Source organism: Hipposideros armiger, unplaced genomic scaffold (assembly GCF_001890085.2).
Source record: "Hipposideros armiger isolate ML-2016 unplaced genomic scaffold, ASM189008v1 scaffold_275, whole genome shotgun sequence".
NCBI lineage: Eukaryota > Metazoa > Chordata > Mammalia > Chiroptera > Hipposideridae > Hipposideros > Hipposideros armiger.
The window spans coordinates 1,923,926-1,939,421 of record NW_017731625.1 but is presented as its reverse complement, the minus strand read 5'-3'; the positions used below and the strand labels follow the sequence as shown (position 1 = coordinate 1,939,421).

Genomic DNA, 15,496 nt, shown 5'->3' with positions numbered 1-15,496 from the left:
CCAGGTATTTGGTCAAACAACAGTCTCGATGTTGCTGGGAAGGTGAATTTTAGATGAGATTAACATTTAAATCAGTAGACTTCGAGTAGAGCAGATCAGCCTCTATAATGTGGATGGGCCTCATCTAAGCAGTTGAAGGCCCTAAGAGAAAAGCCTGAGGTTTCCCCCCAAAAAAGAGAATTCTGCTTCCAGATGGCCTTGCGACTCAAGTTGCAACATCAACTCTTCCCTGGGTCTCCAGCCTGCCGGTCCGCCCTGCAGACCAGAATTGTCAGCCCCCATGATCGCGTGAGCCAATTCCTTAAAATCTATCTATCATCTATCTATTATCTATCTATCTATCTATCTATCTATCTATCTATCTATCTATCTCCCCTATTGGCTTTTTCTTCCTCTGGAGACCCTGACTAATACAAGCTCTAACCATAAAATTTTTTTTTTAAATCAACAAATTGGACTGCATTAAAAGAGAGGAAAAAAGCGAGCCATTAGTGGGTGAAGGCATTTGCAACATACATTTGACAAAAAATATATGGTTTTTTTTGTATAAAATACTATATGTATAAAATACTATAACAAATCAATGAGAAAAAACCCAATTTTTTAAATGGGCAAAACACTTAGAAAGGCATTTCAAAAAAAACAGGATATGCAACTGGCCTCAATTTCAGTAAACATCAGGGGAACACTAATTAAAACCATTATGTGAGATGACTACGCCAGAATGGCTAACATGAAAAGATAAAAGCAAGTGCTGTTAATTTAAAAAATGTGTCAGGCTCCCCAGGACCACCCTAGGTGTGGGATTTGCAGGGAGGACCCCAGGAATGGTGGTCCTCATGGTCGGGGTTTGTACAGAGACAGGATGAGCCGAGGGAAAAGGCACACGGGGCGAGGCCAGCGCAAACCTTGAGTCTTCTTCTGGTGGGATCACCAGAGTGCACTTAATTCCTCCCCAAAACAAGATGTGACAGTGTGTGTAAGGTGCAGTCCCCAAGAAGCTCACAGAGATCCAGCACTCAGGGTTCTCACCAGGGGCCTGGCACATACGAGATCCCAGACTGCAGGAAGAGAGCAGGGTGATCAGCGTGAACCACGTGTTTGCACAGACTGTTTAGGGCCAGGGAGCTCCCCTGTCAGCGAGTGTGGCAGGAGCCCCTGGAGCCCAGTTCCAGATGCCACCGAGGGCCACCCTTGCAAAGTGGCCTTTCCAAGGACAGATGTTAGGCCTGCTATGTTAACTCTTTGCTGCACCTAAGGGAAAAGTCAGCTGCACATTAAGTTTTAAAGCTGAATGCTGGCATACCCTAGGATCCCCGGATGTACAATTCTACCTGCGGATGTATGCCTGACAGCAACATATATGAATGGCCACCCAAAGTTGGGCCGAGGACTGTTCAGCAGTATTGTTAGCAACAGCCAACACCGGAAACTATCCTAAAGAGTAACTGTGGCAGAATGGTGGCTGCTGGGAAGTCGGGGGTAGAGCAGGAGCAGGAGGAAATTTTGGGGGGATGTAGGTCATTGCACTATCTTTTTTTTTAAGATTTTAATGGGGAATTGGGGGAGGAGAACAGCGTTGGGCAATCAGGGAAGGGGAACAGACAAGTTGCTGCCCTTTTGTTTTCAGTCTAGTTGTGGAGGACGTTGCTTCACTGCCCATGTTGGTATTATCATTGTGCTCTTCCCAGGTGAGGCAGATTGATTGGTCACCGGACACTGGACGGCCGCTCACTTTTGGCAGCTCACACAGGCTGCAGGTCGTTCATGCTGGCTGCCAGTCATTCACGGTAGCTTACGGCCGCCCACTGCAGCCTACGCTGTCACTGGCAACTCCTGGCAGCCCAGCTCCAGGTCAAGCTGTTGTTCACCATCTTAGCTGTAGAGGGCGCAGGGTCACTGGCCCTAATGTGGGATCCGAACCGGGACCCTGCTGCTCAGAGTGGGCGTCCCAAGCCAGCTCTTAACCAACATGCCACTCGGCCGGCTCCATTGCACTATCTTGATTGTCAGGATGGTTCCATGGGTATATACATATGTCAACACTTATCAAATTGTATACTTTAAATATGTGTAGTTCATCGTATGTCAGATAGACCTCAATAAAGCTGTTAAAATTGTTTTATTTCATATTTCTTTGATTATCTGTATGGATTGAGCATACTTTCTTATAGTTATTCACTGCTTATGTTTGTTCTCCCATGAATTGTCTGTTCATCTCCCTTCCCATTTTTATTTTAGGATGTTTGTTCTCTATCAAGAGCTCTGTGTCATCTATTATCAACATTTCCTCCTGGTCTGTCACTTGTCTCTTAAGCCCATTCATTGTGTCTTTCACTATGGAAGATTTTTAAAATATTCAACGTCATCAAATTCCTCAGTATTTTTTTTTATCATACTTGTCCATAGGCAAGTCCTAGAGGCTAGGATGCTTTCAAAAACATGTCTCAAAAGAATAAAAGCCCAAAGCTTATGCAGCTCCTCTGAGCAGCCTCAGTCTCTAATTGTAAATAAATACTGCATGTGATGTTGAGGTTATCATTTTGTGAGGTATATAAATGTCTAATCACTATGTTGTTCTGTACACCTGAAAGTAATTAATAAAATAATAATAAAGTACTGCACATGATGAATTCTTCTACAGGAAGGAGTCATCCTGTGAGCATTGACGTGGTGTGCTATTACTACAAGTGATCATTTTATTGTTGTCATGGTGAATTATGGAAACCAGAAAAAGAAGTCAAGTGACTTTGTGTCTAATAGTAATAAAAAAAGCCACCACCTATTGTGTGCTTCTCATGAAGCAGGCAGAAGCTGGTGTTCAATATTAAGAAGTCATAGACATCTCATGCTTAACCTCTGCCAAACCAAACTCAGTCTTTTGACACCTCCAATCTCTGTGCCTCCTCCAGTCTTTCCTATTTTAGTGAACAACACCAGCAGTCATCCCCAACACCTCCTCCCCCTGCAACCCACCCAGACAAACCAGTGCCAAGTCCTGTCAATTCACCCTCCAAGATATTTCTCAAATTTATCCAACTCCCTCCATCACCCTTGTCCATGCCCTCATCTAAACTAGCTTCAGTTCTTGACCTAATGACTCTTAACTAGTCTCCCTTCTTCCACTCTGGCTCCCCTATAGTTCAGCCTTTCTTTACACAGGAATCAGAATAACCTTAAAACAGAAATTGGATCAAAACCGTCACTTGCTTAAAACCCTTCAGTGAGTCAGCTTGCATTTCTGGTAAGATTCAAATTTCCTAATATGGTTCATAGGACTGTCACAATCTCTCATCTTCCCATTGCTCACTGACGTTCAGCTGGCCTGGATCTCCAGTTTCTCAAACACTGCCAACTCTTTCTTACTGTTAAATCAAATGCCCTCTCTGTCTCCCATTTCTCACCACTCTTTACTTGGTTAATTTGCACATAGAGCCCTCTTTTTCTTTCTTTTCTTTTTTGCATAGCACTTAATACAACCTGTAGTTTTTTCCTTTACTTGTGTATATTAACTATCATTTGTTGCATAACAAATTACCCCAAAACTGAGTGGCTTGCAACAACATTTATAATCTCACAGGTTTCTGTGGATCAAGAACTCAGGTGCACTTAGCTGGGTCCTCATGTTCAGGGTCTCTGAAGGGCTGCAATCCAGGTGTCCGCTGGGCAGCAGTCATCTGAAGGCCCAACTGGGGTAAGACCTCCTTCCAAGATCACTCATGGGATAGTTGGCAGGATTCAGCTCCTTACAGCATCTTATACCAAAGGTCTCAGTCCCTTGCTGACTATTGGTGGGAGATCACCCTCAGTTCCTTGCCACGTGGACTTCTCCAACATCTCAGCTTGCTTCATCAAAGCATGCAAGCTGAAAAGACAATAGAGAGAGTCATGCTAGCGAGACAGCAGTCATGACATCCCATCACTTTGCCATATTCTGTTTGTTAAAATTAAGTCACCAGGTAGGGCCCACATTCAAGGAGGAGTGACACCAGGGTATGAATATGAGGATGTGGGGTCATTTAGAATCATCTTAAAGTCTACCTACCACAGTATATCATTTCATTAATACTTATCTCTCCCACTAGGCTGTGAAATGTCAGCACATGGATTTTGTTTTTTTATTTCATTGTATTAAAGTTTTTTTAAATTGTGGTGAAATAGCAACATTAAATTTACCATTTCAACAATTTTTAAACAAATAGCTCAGTGGCATTAAGCACATTCACACTGTCATGCAGCTGTCCCCACCATTCATCTCCATAACTTTCTCATCTTACCAAACTGAAACTCTGCCCCTTTTAACACTAACTCCTACCCCCTTCCCCAGCCCCTGACCTTCACCATCTACTCTCTGTCTCTATGAATTTGACTTCTCTAGGGACCTCCTATAAGTGGAATCATGCAGTATTTGTCTTTTTGTGATTGGCTTACTTCACTGAGCATAATGTCTTCAAGGTTCATCCATGTTGTAGCGTTCTCCACATTATTCTTAGCATCTCTACCCCATGCCTGGCTCATGGTAATGTGACAATAAGATTTTAGTTAACAAATTAATAGTTTTCTCCTTCATAAGTCTGGATGCTTTTATAAGGCAGTAGAGAAAGCTATTTTTTTCAGTGATCCCTTCTCCCAACCAAAAATATCAATAATCAATTTTCAGTCTTCATCTTACTTGACCTATCGGCAGCATTGACACAATAACCAAATGATTCTGTTAAAATACGTTGGATCTGTCACACCTCTGATCAAAATTCTGAAGTGGATCCCCATTTCCTTCAAAGTCCTTTCAACACCCTCTAAGGCCTCCCCTTATCTCTAAATACACTTCCTGACCTCACTGTGTTTTGGTCACACTGGTATTCTTGTACACTCCTGCCTTAGGACTTTTGTACTCTCAGTTCTTTTTGTGCTGAACGCTTTGCCTCCATATATCCACCTGACTACCTTATGCATGTTCAAGTTTTTGCTTAAATCTCTTTCTAATAAGGTCTATGAAGGTATCTTATTTAAAATAGAAACCCACCACCCTTACTAAGCTCAATTATTCCACAGCACTTGTCATCTTCTGACATAATTTCACTACTTATTATATTTATCCATTATTTTCCGTGCCTTTTCCTAGAACATAAGCTCTAGGAATCAGTAGCAAGGACGCTCGGAGAGGGACAGTCTCCCATTGGATATGGTTCCCTGTGAATGGGATGGAGGTTGCCAAGCCTCCATCCGAGCGGGATTCAGCACCAGGCGCCCCTGGACAGCTCTGGAAGGCAAACCTTGCGGGAACCCTTCCACTAAGGTTGGAGTTTCCCTCCGGAGCCGTCGGGTGGCTGTACCTATCGCTTAGCAGGAGGAAACTACTTTCGCTTGCCGGTAGGAGAGGCGAAGTCGCAGGATGAGTGGCACCGGCAACAGCCAATGAAATGGCGCGCTGGGCCCGCGGCGCTTGGGGAGACCAATAGGCAGGGGCGTGGGCAGGACGTGGGTAGCGGCGCGCCGAGCTAGCGCTCGGACCGGAAAGCTGATGTAGGGTCGAGACCGCGCGGCGGTTTAGCGGCGGACAGCGCTGGTGGGCGGGCAAGGAGCCCGGCGGAGGTACATGAGGGCCGGGCCCGGGGCCCGGTCGGGACCTGGGGGCGACGGCGGGGCGGCCCGGGGCCTGGCGGACTCTGCCGCCCATGGTCCAGGCTCGGCCGCGGCGTCCGCCCTGGCTTCACCTTTATCGGTGAGATCTGTGTGATTTACGTCTGGTTTCCCCAGCAGAGCGCGAGTTGTCCCCTCTCTGGTGGGGCCAGGTTGTCCTCGACCTCGCGGGGCGTCCGCTGCCGCGCGGGACACACAGAAGGCGCTCATTAAGTGCTGGATGAATAAATAAAGGAATGAATGAGCCCTACCCTCCTCCGCCCAGCCCCATTAACCCCCGGGTTCAGAGCGGCCAGGCCAGTCTCACCTCCACACTACAGTCTGGGGTGTATGGACATACAGCAAATATTTATTGGGCGTCTACTGTGTACCTGGTTAGGGGCTAGGAAAGAGATTCCCTGCCCCCGCAGAGGTCGCAGCCTATAACAAAAGAGGATATTTTAGGGCTTTAAATTATGTAGTTCCCCATAGCACAAATAATGCCAGAAAAATGGCAGGGAAGGGGCTGGGAGAGGCCTCTGACTGGTGGCATTTGAGCTGAGACCTGAAGAGCTCACTGAAGTGGGGGCGTGGGAGGTGAGAACTGGGAAGCTGGGGGTAGGGGGAGGGGGGAGAACGTGAGGACAGGGGAGCAGCCAAGGTCCCTCATACTAACGGTGACATTTTCAGGTCCAGGGTGAAGTCTGTTCCACTTTGGCTCATTGAGTCATGTAAAGAGGACTACATGCTTCAGCCATTGTTCACTCAGCCATTACTGAGCATCTCTTCTGTGCCAGGCTTCCCGGTGGGTACGGAAGATACAGTTTAGGGCAAGGGTCGGCCAGGGGAGACCCTTCTGAGGGGTCCTGGAGGCAGTGACATGAAAGACGAGATGTCATTGGAAGGTCAGGGAGAGAAGTGTTCCAGGCCAAGAAAACAACTCGCAGCAAAGGCCCTGAAGTGGGAACGGGCTTGGCACATTCAGGGACCACAAAGGCCAGAGTGGGATGAAGGGAAGCAGGAGGCAATGGCCCAGAGCCTTAGCTTCAGGGTAAAGCATTTGGGTTTTATGTGAGCGCAGTGGGAAACCCACGGAACACCACCACTTGTTAGAACATTCTGCAATGATGGAAATGTTCTCTGTCAATACGGTGGCTCCTAGACTCACATGGCTACCAAGCACAGATAGTGCAACTGAAGTGCTGAATTTTACATTTTATTTAATTTTCATTGACATAAATAGACACCCCAATGACTGCCATATTAGACACGCAGCCATGGAGAATGTTCTGCATGAGGTGGGGATCTGTGCCAGGCCCAGAATGGGGTGAAATCATGGGGTGGATGGGCTTGGTCACTAGAGCTGGTCAGATATTTCAACAGCTGATGTAGTTGCTCCTGGCATTTACAGTGGCTGGACTGAGGCATGAGGCCCTGGTAGCACATCGAGGAGCAGGAGTGTGCACCTGCACGTGGTTTGGCCCTGCAGTGACTGCAGCAGCCCAGGCCGCCACCATGGTGAAGCTGTTGGTGGCCAAAATCCTTTGCATGGTGGGCGTGTTCTTCTTCATGCTGCTGGGTTCCTTGCTCCCTGTGAAGATCATCGAGACAGATTTTGAGAAGGCCCACCGCTCGAAAAAGATCCTCTCTCTCTGCAACACCTTTGGAGGCGGTGTCTTTCTGGCCACCTGCTTCAATGCTTTACTGCCAGCTGTGAGAGAAAAGGTAAGGGCTCCCTGGGTGGTGACAGCAGCCCTTGGCACCTATGGCCAAGGGTCTCTAACACTTTTTCAACTTTGACCCTGAGCTTGTTGCGGGCCTTGACACCACAGGGTGATAGAAAGTAGAAAATGAATTTGCTGTGTGACTATGAGTTGGTTGCTTCTCCTCTCTGGGCCTTATCTGGTAAATAAGGGATTTAAACTAGACCAGGGATTCCCAACCAGTGGCCTCATCAGTCATTATCTGGCCAGACCATCTACCCCTGTAGCATACACTTTGTCCTGAATCTGGCGATTGTGGCCTGTCTTCAACTCCTATGTCAGTCAGCTACTGCTGAGTAACAAATGATGACAAACTTAGCACCTTAAGACAAAGCACGTTAATTATCTCAGTTTCTGTGGGTCAAGGGTCTGGGCCCGGCTTAACTAGGTCCTCTGCTCCAGGCTCTCAGGAGGCAGCAGTTGGAGTGTGCACTGGGCTGTGGTCTCATCTCAAGGTTCAACTGGGCTAGGGATGGGTCAGCTCCTAACTCACGTGGTTGTCAGGTGGGTTCAGTCTTCCCCTGGCTGTCAGACTGAGGGCTGCCCTCAGTCCCTTGCTACATGGGTCTCCCCAATGTGACCTCTTGCTTTATCTGCAGGTTGCACCCTGTGCCTGGATTTCTGACATTCAGATCTGTGAGATGATGCGTTTGTGTTGCTTTATGCTGCTAAGCTTGTGCTCCTTCATTAGCAGCACAGGACATTTATACAGTTGACATCAACAAGGATAAAATCTCAGTCCTCTCTGATGCCTCTGCACTCCCAGTGCCATTTCTAGCCTCCTCCCCCTCCCCATTTCCCACATCCCCACAGTGTCACCCCTTGTCACCCTCCTACCTCAGGCCTGACCTGCTGCAATGGCCTTACTCCTCCCAGCCCCACTTCAGTGCATGTGTCCCTCTCAGGGTCCTCCCAAAACCACTCCCGTGCCACACCCCTGCCCACAGGCTTTCCATGCCTCAGCAGGTCAGGGCCCCCCTCCCAGTCCCCACCCAGCTTCAGCTGCAGTGCCCGGCTCCCAGTCACCCCATGGAGAATGCCACTGCAAGCTGTGGCCTTTGTGTGTCTGCCTTGTCTTTTCCAACCCATGTTTTTCCCTCTGGGGGTAGTTAGTACTCTCAAGAGCTGGTGTTTCCCAGTGTGGCACATGCAGGCCTCCATGAGGCCTTTAGCAAATGAATGAAGTGGCTTCTCTACAAAAACACAGCCTTCTGCAGCAGGGTTCCCATCCAGGGTGATTCTGCCCCCAGGGGACACTGGGCCATGTCTGGGCACATCTATAGTTGTCATGACTGGGGGTGCTCCTGGCATTGAGTAAGTGGGAGCAGGGATGCTATTCAGCACCCCACAGTGTCCAGAACGGCCCTGACAGAGAATGCCAGCCCCAGTGTCAACACTTTCCCCCAAAGTCATGATAACCAAAATGCCTCCAGACACCACCTATCCCCTGGAAGGCAGGATCGCCCCGGCTGAGAACTGTGTGTGCGCACGTGTTCACAGGTTGTAATGAAGGTTGTGATGAAGAGATTGGGGCGGTGAGCAGAGACTGGGGCACCTGGTTCAGGTAGAGTACTTGGGAATTATACATAAGCATGTGCATCAGCTAGCCATGAGTAAAACCAAAGGAGGAATGTCCTGGACAGAGCCAGCGGCATTGTCCCACGGCTAGAAAGAGCTCAGTGTGTGCAAACATTCTTCTGTGTCCAGGGAAAATTAACTCAGGCTCTGAGGAGCCCACTGCCCACTTTGCTGGACAGCGTCCAAAGCTGTGCTGTCCAGCATGGCAGCCATGCCCAGCTAGTCAAGTTTTAGTGAATTAAAATGAAATACATTTCAACATGCCAGTCCTCGGCCCCACCAACCATGTTTCAGGTCCTCATGGGCCACGGACGGCTAGTGGCTTCTGTATGAGACAGCATAGATAGAACGTGTCCATCATCCAGAATGTTCTATTGGACTGCGTTGGCTCGAGGGATCTGATGGGTGGCGGGATGCCAACGAGGTGTCACCTAGGAGGTTGGAGTGCTGGGAAGACCCCGGAAGCAGAGCTCCACCTGGGTTATATGGAAGCAAGCCTCACACAGACATGAGGGCTGGAAAGGCTGGTCGGTATCAGTGCTGGAGGCTGGAAGTCTCAGATCAAGGTGCCGGCAGGGCCAGGTCCCTCTGAGGTCCACCCTCCTGCTGCCTGTCCACATAATGGTCCTGGTATCTCTTCCTCTTCTTAGAAGGACAACAGTCCTGGAGAAATAGGGACCACCCTAACGGCCTCATTTTAACGGCCTCACCCCTACCTCCGAATACGGTTGGTTTTGAGGTACAAGGGGATGGAAGTCTTGAATATATGAGTTTTATTTTTGGGGGGACACAATTCAGGCCTTAACACCTTAATTATGTCTACAAAGACCCTTCTTCCAAATAAGGTCACAGTCTGAGGTTGCAGGCAGACAAATCTTTGGGGACCACAATCTAGCCCACTGCCGTGAAGCCTTATGACTCTTAGTAATAGGGTTTTTGTTTATTAAGGATGGGCCTGCGCTCCCTCCCTTTTCTAACTTCTCGTGTGAATTGGGTATTACTGTGCTTTGCTAATTGAATGGTGATGTTGGATGAACCCTGTTGCTTTGGTGGCAGGGGTCCCCAGCTCTGAACCCCTCTTGCCTCTCTCTCCCTCTCCCTCCCTGTCTCATGTCCTCCGTTCTAGCTACAGAAAGTTCTGAGTCTCGGACACATCAGCACGGACTACCCACTGGCGGAGACCATTGTGATGCTGGGCTTCTTTATGACTGTCTTCCTGGAGCAACTCATTCTGACCTTCCGCAAGGAGAAGCCTTCCTTCATTGACCTGGAGACCTTCAACGCTGGCTCAGACGCTGGCAGTGACTCAGAGTATGAGAGCCCCTTCATGGGGGCCGCGCGGAGCCACACGCTCTACGTGGAGCCCCATACCCACAGCCATGGGCTGAGTGTCCAGGACCTGTCACACTCCAGCCCCCTGCGTCTCCTTAGCCTGGTCTTCGCGCTGTCGGCCCACTCTGTCTTTGAGGGCCTGGCCCTGGGCCTGCAAGAGGACGGGGAGAAGGTAGTGAGCCTGTTCGTGGGCATGGCCATCCATGAGACACTGGTGGCCGTGGCCCTGGGCATCAACATGGCCCGGAGTTCCATGCCTCTGAGGGACTCGGCCAAGCTGGCCATCACCGTGAGCACCATGATCCCGCTGGGCATCAGCCTCGGCCTGAGCATCGAGAGTGCCCAGGGCGTGCCCAGCAGCGTGGCCTCGGTGCTGCTGCAGGGCCTCGCGGGCGGCACCTTCCTGTTCGTAACCTTCTTTGAGATCCTGGGGAAGGAGCTGGAGGAGAAGAATGACCGCCTGCTCAAAGTCCTCTTCTTGGTGCTGGGCTATGCCGTGCTGGCCAGCATGGTCCTCCTCAAGTGGTGAACGTCCTGTTGCTGTCCTCATCATGGTCGCCCTGCCCTGCCGGAGCCCTCGTAGAGCCCCGGGCCAGACACAAGGGGGAGCTCAGGCCCCCGGCTGCCCAGGCCACACCCCAGATCTTGTACCCTGAATCTCGGGGTACTGCTACTACTTGTAAAAACACTTCCCTTAAAGATATTTACCAAAGCTGTCTGGCATGTCAACATCAGCATGGGGATCTGGCAACTCACACGGGAGGCAGGGCCGGGTGACTGCATGGGATCAGGCCGAGACCGTACTCTCCTCATGCACCCCAAATGTGGAACAGGACAGGAGCTGTTGGAGGCTCCAAGACCTCTGTTGTCTGCCCCCAGCTGGCTCTGTTGCTAACAGAAGAGGCCACTAGCATGGAGCGTCTGTTCCTCATTTAGACAATTAGACGGGCTGACTCTGTGACTCCTATCACCTGAGGCTGTGCCTCCAGGGGGACAGGCGGGGTCCCCGGGGCCTCAGGACTGGCCTCTCTTTCTCTGCCTTCTGATACTGCCCCCTCCATGGGGAGATTGACCTCCCGGGGGCTGGGGCCGCTGGACCAGGGTGAGCATGTCGGTTCCCCAAGGGAACAGAGACCCATGGGCTGAGAGACATGCAGGCAGGGCCAGGGGCCAGCTTGACCATTGGTTTGCAGCCCCATGTGCACCCGGGGTCTCTGGAGCAAGATGGACCAGGCTGTGGGGCAGAGGCTACCTGATGTGATTTCCCCCATGAGACAAACGAAGCCAGTACCAGACAGTGTAGGAGAGCAAAGACTTAACAGCCCGAGTGTCAGGCTGGTACAAACCCTTGGTGCCATGGCAACCTCTCATTAGCCTGGACTGTCGTCCTGGCAACCTGGGGCATGCCTGGGGAGCGGGAGTCTCAGTAAGCCTTTCCTGGGGGATTTGCTCGGCCTGCCTTGGAGGGAGTTTGGGCCTGGCAGCCTGGGCTGGGTTCTCACAGCCTCAGCTTCTCCCAGCTCTGTCCTGGGCTGCTCGGCCTGCTCATTACTCATGCCATTCCTGCCTTCTGACACATCAGCTCAGCTTCGAGTCTCAGGGCCCAGGTGTGCGCCTTTCTGTAACCCTGAATTTCCTTCCTGCGCCCACCAATGTCAGGAAGGGCTGCAGCAGAGCCATTTAGACTTCCCGACAAGGACAGGCCCCTCACCCGTGGCCCTGGGCTCAGCAGGGCCTCCAGTTGTCACTGTAGCCAGGTTGGGAGCTCCAGGAGCAGCTAGTTGCTTGTCTGAGCGTGGGCGCCCCAGGGGCTGGCCTGCTGCTGCCCCCATAGCCCGCCAGCCAGAGGTGCAAGAAGGCACGACTTGCACACGGCCCCAGCCTCCTTCACTGATGTTGCAAGAGTCTGGGGGACTTCCACTGTGTCGTCCTCACCCCGGCACTGTTGGAAGTATTGGGCCCATTGTAGAAACTTCTGTCTGAACCTGTTCCCAGGGACCCATCTCTGAATCCCGCATGGCCTAGCTGAGTCAGGAAATGACCCCATGGGTGTGGGAACAGCATGCTCTCTTCCAAGTGCTATACTTGGTGCTGCGGCCTCCACCTGGCCCCACTTCACCCCTCCAGGAATGAAGGTTGGCCTTTGGCCTGGGGTGGGCAGGTCACCGTGGAGCCACCAGATTCGAGTCTGCCTTCAGTTTGGGGGATAGGGCTGGGCAGGGTATGGGGTGGAGGCATCAGGGCCTCCCATACAGGAAAACTCAGGTGCCCCTGTCCCCCCAAATCCTTGTGGGGACAGCAATCTGCTTCAGGTGTCCCTAGCTCCATACCCCTTACCCCATCACCAAAAGCACACAGCAGGGTCCTCGCCCTCTTCCCAGCCATCAGCTCCTTGGGGTGGTCTTGGGGACACCACTGCCTGTCCCTCCACCAGTTCCCACCCTCCCCTCCTGTGTCCCCCCCACTGAAGCCTCCAAAGCCGTGTTGATCACCTCTGAGCCAGCTTCCAGACCAACAGGCCCAGAAAGGGCACCGCCGCTCCAGTGAGGAGGGAGAGACCCTAGTGCCCTCTCTGCCCATCTCTCAGACATCACCACCCCAGGGCCCAACATCCTCAGGTCCCCGGCGTGCTGGTGCCTGCCCTGCCTCTGCCCTTCTCTAGGGTCCCACCAGCCCCAACAAATCTTCTAAGCCCCCCAGTCACACTGAGACCCTGAGAGGTTTGGGAGGTGGTATTGTAGGAAGACAGACTGCCCCACTGGCCCCCCAAGGCCACCCCTCCTGACTGCTATGGTTGGAGGAGCAGGGTCAGCTCGGATCTGATTCTGGGAACCACATCATGTTAGCCAGCCACAGGTGTCTCCTGGCCGGTATGGGTCAGCTTTACCCACTTTGGCCAAGGATCAGAATGTCTCCGCGTTGGGGTAAGAAGAGTGGTTGTCCCAATGGACAGAGGCTGTAGAAGCAACGCTCACTCCCAAGGTCCCCTGGCCAATGGTAGCCAAATGCTGCTAGACCAGGGCCTTCTGAAGCCAGCTCAGGGGCTCCGTGCCCCCACCAGTTCTGATACAGGAGCACTGCCATGTGGTGACAAGAGCTTTAGCTTGCATAAGACTGTGGATTAGTCTCCACCTGGGGTGCTGGACCAGCCCCCACCACAAAACCAGATGTCAGCCACAAAAGGTTTCATCCATCTCTTTTGACATCAAGGAAATGTCACATGGCTGGTGGAAGCAGAGATTCCTTCTCAGAGGTCTTTGCAAACTCTGGGTTCTCAATCCAGATGATTCTGCCCTTAGGAGACACTGGGTGACTTCTGGGGACATCTGTTGTCAGGACTAGGGGTGCTCCTGGGATGGAGTGGGTGGGGCCAGGGATGTTGCTCAGCTCTGTACAGTGCCCAGGACAGCCCTCTAGAGAGTACCCAGCCTGCCCTTCCACCATCCGCCCTCCATGGCCTGCCCCATGTCGGGGCTCACAGCACAAGCCGCAGCTGGATGGAGTCGACAGGGTTCCCCTCTCCGATCTGGAGACAAAAGAGAAAATTAAAAGGCGGCGCCCAGGGCTTGAGGATTGAATCAACCATAATAACAGCGTGTCGGGCCTCTGTTGTCTGCTGTTTGCATTTCTTGTGGAGAAGTTATTAGCAGGGCGGAGAGGCGGGATACAGTTCTTGGGCCTGTCTGCATCTTCAATCCCCGAAAAGCAGGCGAGGGATGGGATGGTGTCTCCCAGCACATAGTGCCTTCAGACCTGCACTGCCATCAGGACCTTCAGCCCCACTGGGAAAAGAGGGGCGTGCACCCTCCCTGTCCCATCTCGTGCCCGCCAGCTTCAGGACAGAGCCAGTGACCGACCCATCTGACCCCAGAGCAGCCTGCAGGAGGGGAGGAGGCAGGGACTCTGAAGGATGGTCGCTGCAGGGTATGTGGGTGGTTCTGTGAAGACCCTAGAACTCTTCTCCTGGCTGTTGGGGTGCTGAAGCCAGATTGGGCTGGGTTAGGGACACCCCACCTCCTGTCTCCCTGCCACCTTCCAGGCCTCCACAGCTCCTGGGGCAAGAGCAGCTGACCTGGCAGGCTGCACTTTTCTGGCCAAGGGCCGAAGTGATTGCTGTGTGCCCAGCCTGGCAGGAGAAGACCAGCTGGGCAGGTGGGCAGTCCAGAGACCCTGATTTTTGGGTGCAGGGGAGGCATGGCTGAGGAACCTCATTTGGCCACCACAGTTGGCAGGCCCTCTCCCTCAAGGGACTGGCTGGGTCCCCTCTGAGCTAGTTCAGGCCCAACCACTCGGGCCCTACAACCTGGTCTCTACAGCAGGGTCTCCCCCTGGGCACTGTGGATGTGGAGGCCAGGTCGTTCTCTGTGGGGGCCATCTGGACACTGAGGGGTGTTGAGCAGCCTCCCTGGCCCCCACACAGCTGATGCAGGAGGAGCACCCCAGTCATCACAAACACAGATGTCCCCAGACATGGCCTAGTTTTCCCTGGGGGCAGTCTCACCCCGGGTGAGATCCACTGCCCTAGAATGGAAGGCAGCTCACATTCTAGGGAGGGGGACAGGTGATATATTAACATGTGACCAGTATCAGGGAGCAATAAGAGCCCTGAAGAGAAAAAAGTAAAGTGCCGGGAGGCGGGGGTGATTTTAGCTGCATGGTCAGGGAAGAAATCTCTGAGGTCCATATGTGAGTCACAAGAAGATGGGGGAGAGTTCCAGCAGAAGGAGTGGCCTGTGCAAAGGCCCTGAGGTTTTTCAGCAGTTCACATTCCTTTTTTCTGATTGACCAAAGCAGTCCTGGCTCTCTGTTAAAGGAGTGTTCCAGGGACTCATCCTGCCAGCGATGAAGGCTTCGGTCACCCCACTCCTCAGAGTGGTGACAATAGCAAAACCCGTGTGCTGAGGAGTAATGCAGGAGCCAGGGACCAGGCGGATAGCTTCGATGAGAACCCAGCGTCTTCCACCCTAGGCTGGAGTCCAGCTTCTACAGATGCTGACCAGCAGAATTCAGGCTCATAGATGCCAGCCTGTTTGTTTTATCCAGGCAAACTGGGTTTTGACAAATGATCTCCTTATTTTAAAATGTTGAGGGCCGGCTGAGTGGCGCGATGGTTAAGAACTGGCTTGGGACGCCAGAAGGCCCCGGTTCGGATCCCACATATGAGGGCCAGTGACACTGCCCTCCACAGCTAAGATGCTAAACAA

At 51.9% G+C, this 15,496-nt stretch overlaps 1 protein-coding gene across 5 annotated transcripts; it reads left to right on the top strand.

Moving 5' to 3' along the window:
• The first annotated feature begins 5,494 nt into the window (after positions 1 to 5,494).
• Positions 5,495 to 11,004, top strand: SLC39A3 (solute carrier family 39 member 3). Of its 5 annotated transcripts, none has more exons than XM_019657511.1 (4): positions 5,495 to 5,592; positions 6,310 to 6,424; positions 7,031 to 7,344; positions 10,087 to 11,004. In XM_019657511.1, the coding sequence occupies exons 3-4, from the start codon at positions 7,135 to 7,137 to the stop codon at positions 10,819 to 10,821; spliced, it is 945 nt and encodes a 314-aa protein (XP_019513056.1). In that variant the 5' UTR covers positions 5,495 to 5,592; positions 6,310 to 6,424; positions 7,031 to 7,134; the 3' UTR covers positions 10,822 to 11,004. The 5 variants fall into 5 exon arrangements, with proteins under 5 accessions (XP_019513056.1, XP_019513055.1, XP_019513058.1 ...); XM_019657510.1 differs by having other exon boundaries at positions 5,495 to 5,722; XM_019657512.1 differs by lacking the exon at positions 5,495 to 5,592 and adding an exon at positions 5,755 to 6,216.
• Positions 11,005 to 15,496: the final 4,492 nt, after the last annotated feature.

What these genes read in the sequence shown, in the direction of transcription:
- SLC39A3 (XM_019657511.1), top strand. Translation starts at nt 7,135, where the DNA reads ATGGTGAAGCTGTTGGTGGCCAAAATCCTTTGCATGGTGGGCGTGTTC. An exon ending in TGCCAGCTGTGAGAGAAAAG is followed by an intron (nt 7,345 to 10,086) that starts GTAAGGGCTCCC and finishes CCTCCGTTCTAG; the next exon opens with CTACAGAAAGTTCTGAGTCT.